Source organism: Babylonia areolata, chromosome 2, assembly GCF_041734735.1.
Source record: "Babylonia areolata isolate BAREFJ2019XMU chromosome 2, ASM4173473v1, whole genome shotgun sequence".
NCBI classification, from domain to species: Eukaryota; Metazoa; Mollusca; class Gastropoda; order Neogastropoda; family Buccinidae; genus Babylonia; species Babylonia areolata.
Genome location: NC_134877.1, coordinates 26,526,112 through 26,535,232, shown reverse-complemented (window position 1 = coordinate 26,535,232; position 9,121 = coordinate 26,526,112). Strand labels below are relative to the sequence as shown.

At 41.4% G+C, this 9,121-nt stretch overlaps 1 protein-coding gene across 1 annotated transcript in view; it reads left to right on the top strand.

The window, feature by feature from the left end:
• The window catches only part of LOC143277144 (organic cation transporter protein-like), a 14,607-nt gene extending 7,886 nt beyond the window's left edge, over positions 1 to 6,721 (top strand). Inside the window, exons 8-13 of the mRNA XM_076581892.1 lie at positions 1 to 25; positions 656 to 895; positions 3,908 to 4,125; positions 4,574 to 4,755; positions 5,770 to 5,921; positions 6,516 to 6,721. The exon at positions 1 to 25 is cut by the window's left edge and continues 144 nt beyond it. Of these exons, the coding sequence (XP_076438007.1) occupies positions 1 to 25; positions 656 to 895; positions 3,908 to 4,125; positions 4,574 to 4,755; positions 5,770 to 5,921; positions 6,516 to 6,612 (914 nt within the window). The 3' untranslated portion in view covers positions 6,613 to 6,721. The remainder of the gene's footprint in view (positions 26 to 655; positions 896 to 3,907; positions 4,126 to 4,573; positions 4,756 to 5,769; positions 5,922 to 6,515) is intronic.
• The last annotated feature ends 2,400 nt before the right edge of the window (positions 6,722 to 9,121 follow it).

Sequence of the window (9,121 nt, the reverse complement as noted above, 5' to 3'; positions counted from 1 at the left end):
TAGTCCTCTGCTTGGGTCACTGGTGGTGAGTTCTATGTTCTTATTTCTTTGTCAGCTGAGTGTCAGAAGTGAGTGTATGGCAGAAAACCGCCCAACAAATAGTTCTACCCCATGAGAAGCTGCCACCTCAGAATCACGGTTTGAGTGTGTGTGCTAGCTTTCTGGGCATCAGTTCGTGTCTAACTCGTCTAGGCGTCGGTCGCTTACATCACAGCTCATGTCACTCGGTTGATGCGAGTTTTGGTCCCGTTTGAGGAACAATAATCACGTCACAGAAAGGAGTAATTCTGGCATTATGCCCGTTCACTCCCTCCTACCCCAAGAGAAAGGCAAAAAGCCGGTTCAAGCTCACCCCCCTCTATTTACTGCGTGATTTATGTATATATAAAATCACCAATGTATACAACTCCCATTTTTGAGGGTGTCCAACATGAGTGTTTTTTTGTTGTTTTTAACAAATCGCGTAGTATGAAGAGGGCCTAACTTTGAATAATCATGCGGTCCAATTTACTCCCCATACAAGTGTTGTTGAAGGGGATGAGTTTAGATTTAGGTACACTCCCCTATATCTGTGAATGCCCTGTGCGCAAGAAGCGTATATTGAAGGGGGTGGGGGATAAACTCATCTGTTTTGTGTTTTTTCTAAACTGTGCAGGCTGTTGCCAGAGTCTCCCCGATGGCTTCTGATGAAGAAGAAGACGAAAGCAGCACTGACGGTGATGCAGAAGGTGGCACGTGTCAACAAAACATCACAGTCACCTTCCATGGAGACCATTGTCAAACTTGAACAAGACCTGGAAGCAAAAGGGAAAGGGAGCACGATGACAGACAACATTAAGCAGCTGTGCAGGTACCCCAGAATGGTGGCCGTCACTGTGATCATCTCGTTCAACTGGTAAGCCATCCACTGCTGACTGAAATCTACTTTACTTTCGTTTGCATTCAACATATTTACCACCAGTAACTCTGTGGATCAAGACCAGACGAATGTAGGTTGAGTGATGGCCTGGAGGTAACGCGTCCGCATAGGAAGCGAGATAATCTGAGCGCGCTGGTTCGAATCACGGCTCAGCCGCCGATATTTTCTCCCCCTCCACTAGACCTTGAGTGGTGGTCTGGACGCTAGTCATTCGGATGAGACGATAAATCGAGGTCCCGTGTGCATCATGCACTTAGCGCACGTAAAAGAACCCACGGCAATAAAGGGTTGTTCCTGGCAAAATTCTGTAGAAAAATCCACTTCGATAGGAAAAACAAATAAAACTTCACGCAGGAAAAAATACAAAAAAATGGGTGGCGCTGTAGTGTAGCGACGCGCTCTCCCTGGGGAGAGCAGCCCGAATTTCACACAGAGTAATCTGTTGTGATAAAAAAAAAATTCAAATACAAAAAAACTGTTTCAGTTCTCGGCCACTTCAAACTGATCGGCTACACAGGCATTAGCGTGAACAGATTATATTTCTCGCCAGGTGTTTTTATGTATGTTTTAATGGGTGGGGGTGTAGGGGTATGAGTTTAAAAAGGGGAAGGGGTGGAAGTAGGTTACTTTGAAGCTGAGTACTTATCGGAAATTTTCTTTTCAATCGGTGACATGTCACAGTTATCTCTCTGACGTGGTCATCTTTATTGGTCCCCAGACGTAATCAATCATTAATGTTTGTATTCATATATGTCATCCTCTTCATCATGGACTGTAATATCATGACAGCGGGAACGACTATTACGTGCTCTTTGCTCGGTAACTAAGTAGAGTCGTGGTTCTTTCCACCCACTATTCAAAGACGGAAAACGAGAAGTGATGTAAAAATGTGTCAACACAATTACTGTTGTCAGCTGTGGATGGTGGAAGGCAGAAGTTGTGTAGTATCCTGAGAGGAAAGGGGGTGGAGAGGGATGGGGAAGCAGTATTGCCCAGAAGATGGGGCACAGCAAACGACTGATCATTATCAGTATCAGTATCAGTATCAGTAGCTCAAGGAGGAGTCACTGCGTTCTGTCAAATCCATATACGCTACACCACATCTGCCAAGCAGCGTAACCCAACGCGCTTAGCCAGGCCATGAGAATAAATAGATTTAATAGATAAATAAATAAATAAAATATAACAAGAAAGGCAAGGCCTTCAAGACTCACTTGTGATACACACTTAAAGAAATAATAATAATGATAATAATAATAATATTGGTAATTTCTTATAAAAAAAAAAAAAAGGGGGGGGGGGGGTTAATGTGTTCTCTATTCGTTATCATAATTATATACACTGGGCAGCTTCGCGTTTGAAAAAAGACTTCAGATTCGAACCATGGATATCAATCGTCTATAACTTTCAAAAGAGAGGCAAGGCCTTCAAAACTCACTTGTGATACACTTTTAAAAAAATATAATCGTTAAAATGTGTTCTGTATTTGTTATTATAAAGCTTTGGGTTAAAAGAAAAAGAAAAAAGAAAAAAAAAGTCCTAACGGCAGATTCGAACCCCCCGTGTTCGGATGAGAAGAAACTGTCTTATCCATTTACACTATCGTGGCTCCTTAACTGGCGTTCAAAAATATAATAGTTAAACATGCTTTTTTTTTTAAGGGCGATAAATCGATTGCGGTATTCGTAGTGAGAACGCTGTTCAAATCATATTATTCTGGTGTATCTTGGGCATTCAAAAAATCTTTAAGGACAATTAAAAATTCTTTTTTAAGTCCGCGGTAAAGGAGACGTGGCTATCGCCGCAATCACACTGCAACATTTAGCCTTTTCTTTGGATCTAGATAGATGTACAAGTTTAGTTACACCCGGTTGACACGGTCGATTCAATTTCTCTATGTTCGTTCTGTAGAATTTTATAGTTTTAAGTTGATATGAAAATTGAGTATTTTGTTAAACTAATAACATGTAGAGCCAAGTACAAGTACTTCTAAACGTTATATGAAGTGAAAAGGACTTCATTTTGAGAAAAGTCAAGACTGGAAATTTTTGCGTTTCATCAATTCAAGGGTATTAATTCTCATGGTTTATTATTTTTAACCCCTCCCTTCCTCTTCCCCTCCCCCCCTCACTTGCTTTACCTCCATCTCTCTCCCTCCCTCCCTCCCTACCGGTCCCCTATGTCCATGTTGGTTGGTAGGGTTTGTTACGTGAGTTTTGCCTTGGGGTGTATGTGTGTGTGGAGGGGTGTGGGGGGGGAGAAGGATGAGGAATAGTGGGGGTGAGGAGGTGAAGGGGGAGCTGTCACGTCATGTGTTGATGAGTTCACTTACTACGTTGGGTGACAGGTTGTTGGTTACTGATTTACGACTGATTCTATGGTTATCTTTATGGCAATTTGGGGCGTAATCCAGTAACTGATGAGGCGTTCACAAATCTTTCTCTGAATAAATATTTAACGGTCTCCTTCTCCGACTTTCCATCACATGTTATCGTGTATTGTCCATTGAATATAGGATTGAACGGGCAGGTCAACAACTTGAAACAAAATGGCGTTGTTCGCGTTCGCGAAGAATATGAACACGCGCTTTGAATATGTATAAATATGTGTACGCACAAGTGAGTTAATAAATAAAAATAGATAAAAATAATAAAGATAAAATTAAATAAAACAAATAAAGTAAAAAAATAATATTAAAAAAAAATAATAATAATAATAAAATAAAATAAATTAAAAAGATAAATACATAAAAATACTACTACTAATGATAATAATATTTAAAATATATAAATACCATAACTGCAGATCCATACAGAACGAAGTGTTTGCTGGCATGCCATCTAAATCATGGAGCATTTGTAGCTGAAAAGTTTCTAAAGACAATTACGTATATGCAAGACGTCAAAAATACATTGAACATCGCTGTTCTCTCGTTTCTAGCTTGTTGCACACAATTCTAAATACATAATATTTCCTTTTCATCGTCAGGGCTGTTGTCTCGACGACGTACTATGGACTCTCTCTGAACGTCGGCAACCTTGGTGGAAGTCTGCGCATCAACTTCTTTGTGTCCTCCACGGTGGAGCTGATAGGTTACGTGCTGGGCTGGGTGTTGCTGGATCGGCTGGGAAGGAAGCGCTCTCACTGCTGTTTCATGCTGACAGCTGGTCTGGCCTGTCTGGCTACCATACTGACTGTGTCCTATGGTGAGAAAATGCTTCAGGAGGCAAAAAAGATGAGGTATATATGTCTGTATCAAGATATACAGACAGATAGATGGACGTGTGTGTATACGTACATATGTGTACGCGTGTATGTGTGCGTGTATGTGAGTGTGCGTGTGTGTGTATGTGTGATTTGAGGGACCCATATAGATCAATAGACAGGTAGACGTGTGTGTGTGTATGTATGAGTGTTTAGATAGACTGAAATAAATTATGTACGATTAATGTGTTTGTATAACACCCGAGGATAATTCGACAACTAATGGTATAATAATCGTATCAAAACCTTTTGTTTTTTGGATAGGAAGCAAACTGGTGCAGGAGAAAATATTTCCTGACTTTGTGTGTGTGTGTGTGTGTGTGTGTGTGTGTGCGCGCGCGCGTACGCACGTTGACCAGCATTAATAGTCCCCGTTGTTTGTCCACGCAGAAATAGACTGGCTGACCACAGCGCTGGCCATGCTGGGAAAGCTGGGAATATCGGCATCCTACACGGCCCTGTATCTCATCTCTGCGGAGATCTTCCCCACAGTCATCCGTAACTTAGGCCTGGCCTGCAGTTCGGCGTGGGGAAGAGTCGGCAGTCTCACGTCCCCCTACATCACTGACATGGTACGCCTTCAGTGTCTGTTTCAAGGGGGTGTCAAGGTGTGCGGACTGATTCATATACGCGCGCTACCCCGCTTCTGCTTTTAACACTAACAAAAAAAAGAGGAGTATATGTCTGATTTATGCAAAAACACAGTCCACTGGTCTTGCTTCAACAGCCCACTTTAGGTTTGTATAATACTTTTTTCAGGAATGAAAGGGTTAATCAGAATAGACAAATTAGCATATACGTTAGAATACAATGAAACATAAGCAGAAGGCGAATGACTGCCGCTGGGGGTTCCTTTCTGCGCATGCTGCTCACAACACCTCGGTTTATTACCTCATCTAGAAGTCTAGTATCTTGGCCACCAGTCAGGTTCAAATGGATGGGAATTAAGGTCCTTCTGTAATCGAACCTAGGACTTATTACTTCTCTTGCGGGTGCTTTTTCCAGCTGGTTAATTGTCCGTCCACCGTCCACCAAGCGTGAAAGTTCAGTAACGACCTTCGATGTCTTCATGAAGAAACAAAACTCTGGTACATGCTTTTGCACAATGCTGTGAATCTCATCGTGCCCAGCACAAAATCAATACAATGTCACAGTTCAATCACTGCGAACCTGACAGAGGTTATATTCCACTATAGTTTACTAAAGGCTTGACCAGCGTGTTGAATTTACGCGAAGACTGGGCATCTGCTGTTGTTGTTTTTTTATCAGCAGGTTGAATTTATGTAAAGGTCAGGCATATATTTATTTAAAACAAAATGGATTTCTGTTTTAATTCTTTAAGCAGCATCATGCAGTCTATGGATCAGTCAACACGCTTTGATACATTGAACTGTAACTGAAACTGCTATGAATGCTGAACTGTTGCGTTCATTTTCATATTTCTAGTATGCCATAGGCAATCTGATCCTGTGCCAAGATACAAGTACTGCGCAACATCCTAGTTTAATATAAGCTACACAGAGGCATCCATGTATCGCTCCTGATCTGATTTCCCCACCTGAACTATTTCCGTCTTGCTTTCCCAGGCCCTGTATGTCGGAGGACGGTTTGGCCGTGCTGTGCCGCTGGTTATCTTTGGGGGACTTGCTCTTCTGGCTGGACTGTCGGCACTTTACTTGCCGGAAACCTTGAACCGTACGCTGCCAGACACACTGGAAGATGCCGTCAACTTCATGAAGTAAGGCTTTTGTTGATTTTTGTTCTTTTTCATGGTTTAGATTTCAGTATAAACGAACAGAAAATAGAAGTAACATGCATATGATAAATGAACTGGACAACAACACATCACAAATGTGTGTATGCGCGATGGGTGTACTGCTTTGTAAATCATAATACAAACATGTCAGATCAGAAATGTGTGTCTATCCATGCTTTGTAAATCATAATACAAACATGTCAGATCAGAAATGTGTGTCTATCCATGCAGTGAAGGATGACACTTACTTCTTGTTGTTTCATAGAAACATTATCATTTATTTCTGCATTGTGCAAGAAGACTTTAAACGCTTACTTAAGTTTTCTTTTGAAAAGAAAAGAAAATGGTGAACAGAATTTCATCTCTTATTTGCAGTCATACAGTTTTGGGAACATTATAACGAATCATGTCATCGGTTGTTCTGCTTCATCTATAAACTCCACAGCCATGTACCAGTCTTCCCATGGGAGCCCACAGCACACTCAACTCTGGGAAGCAGATCGGAAACAAAGGCTTTGTTGTACACAAATGACTTAACAGGCCTTAAGCTTTCTGTCAATGCTTTGATTTTCACAGAAACGGCAAGACAGAGAAAGAAAAGGGGCCGGCCAAAGACTGTGCTGACGAAGGGAAAGGACAAAGCTCTGAGCAAGAAACCACTGCAGCCGTTTGAAGGACGCCCGTTGACATACTGACGTCATGCCCACGCTGGCTATTTCTGCGGATTCGAAGCTTTCACTGATGGAATTTGGAATGTACGTCTAATGGCTTTCACTTATGGAATTTGGAATGTACTTCGAATGGCTGTTAAACTTGTCATATTACTAAGCTATGGTAATCAGGGGGGGTTGGGGGGGGGGGGGGAACGACAACAAATGAGGCAGTTCAACAGACACAGAAAAACATAAATGTGAAAGAACTTCTTTTTTTTTTAAAAGGAAAACATGTATATATGATTACAATAAAACCACACTGTGACAAAATAGACAGGGGCATTTCACAGTTCAGACTGACGATGAGAACATACATGAATACGATTTGATGCTGCTTATATATTTTCACAGACACGTACCTTGGGAAATACGAACTGACTTCAGTAGAAATATTATATTAATAAGGAATGGTTCGACAAATAGACGTATGGTTTTTGCAGTGCAAGACTAACTCATTCATAAATGCCCAATGTACAGGTTTGCAGTAATAGTATGCCATAATATAGAAACATATTTTGAAAATGCATTGAAAATGTGTTTCTTTCCAATACAATAAAGTATTATCATCACCGAGAAAGCGAAAATGTGTGTGTGTGTGTGTGTGTGTGTGTGAAATTTATTAGCATCTCTTTATTTTCTTCTCCTTCTGAAAACATTCCAGTCAAGAAACACATCCCCATATCCGATCAAAGGTCATTCGCTGTGAAGGCCTGAGTGTTGCTCAGCCTGCATGTTGTTGTTGGTCACGTGGATGGAGTGTGCTTCTTTTCTGCCGGCGTCACATGGCGGGGAACTTTTCTTTGGTGTGCGTTCTTTGCCTCGCTGCCCGTCCGTTTGCTGGTGCTATGCGCTCTCATTTCTGCAAGATTTGTTGTTTCAAACTCATCCCCCGAAAGCGGAGTATGGCTGCCAACAAGGCGGGGTAAAAACGGCCATGCACGTAAAAGCCCGCTCGTGTACATACGAGTGAACGTGAGAGTTGCAGCCCACGAACGCAGAAGAAGAAGTTTCAAACTCCGGATATCCTTCTTTATTCGAAATCACCCGTTGCCTGTACTTACCCGTGCGACTACACGAACAGTTGGCTTCCCCAGGTGAGCAAGGTGAACGTTGCTGAAGATGACAGGAAGAGACAGACAGACAGACAGCACAATACACTGAAGGTACTATGTTTCAGTTCACAACCCTGCCGTAATAAACCCACTGGCAAGTCATGAACTGATTCTTGACGACAGTAGTTATGCCATTATGTTAAAACTGAGACTTGAATTGGTTTTTGGTTGACTCTACTAGGTGATGGAACATGCATTGCTGCCATGACTCCCGTTACATTTGTACGATTCGTGTTCGTTCCCCCGAACAGGTTCGAGTAGTAGTGTTATTGCATTCTTACTTGATCTTCTCAGTCACATATTTCCTTTACGTTGTTTTATGACCAGTTCTTTGAATGTGTTGAGTAAATTTCTCACTGAAGCATGTTCCTGCCTCATTCGTGTGTCTTTATAGACCACCTTCCAACAGAATTAGCAGACCGTTATTTCAGGAATTTCCAGATCTACTTGTTTTCTCTGGTTTGTGTAGAAATGAGCATTTACGTGACGATTTTAGCTTTCGTGTTGCTGATGATTTTGGCAACCAGGTGAACAATGTGAAGGCCTTGTATGGCTTATCAAATGTGGGTTATCACATGTAGCTTATCAAATGTGGCTTATCTCATGTAGCTTATCAAATGTGGCCTATCTCATGTAGCTTATCAAATGTGGCTTATCACATATGGCCCATCAAATGCGGTTTATCATATGTGATTATCAAGTGTGGCTTATCAAATGTGGCTTTCCATATATAGGTCATCAAGTGTGGTTTATCACATGTAGCTTATCAAGTGTGGCTCATCACACGTAGTAGCTCATCAAGTGTGGTTTATCATATGTGGTATATCAAGTGTGGCTTGTCACATGTAGCTTATCAAGTGTGGCTTAGCTCATGTTGCTTATCAAGTGTGGCTTATTTCATGTTGCTTATCAAGTGTGGCTTATCATATGTGGTACATCAAGTGTGGCTTATCACATGAGGTTATCAATTGTGGTTTATCTCATGTAACTTATCACGTGGCTTGTCACATGTTGCTTAACATGTGTAGCTCATGCAGTTTGGCTTATCAACTGTGGCTTATCACATATGGCCTATCAAATGCGGGTTATCATATGTGACTTATAAAGTGTGGCTTATCAAATGTAGCTTACCACATGTAGCTTATTACATGTGGCTTATCGAATGTAGCTCATGTAAGTTTGGCTTATCAACTGTGGCTTATCACATGTGGCCTATCAAGTGCGGGTTATCACATGTGACTTATCTCATGTAGCTTATTAAATATGGCTTACCAAGTGTGACTTATCATATATGGCTTCTCAAGTGTGACATCAATGTGGCTTACCACATGTGGCTTATAATGTATGGATTATCCCA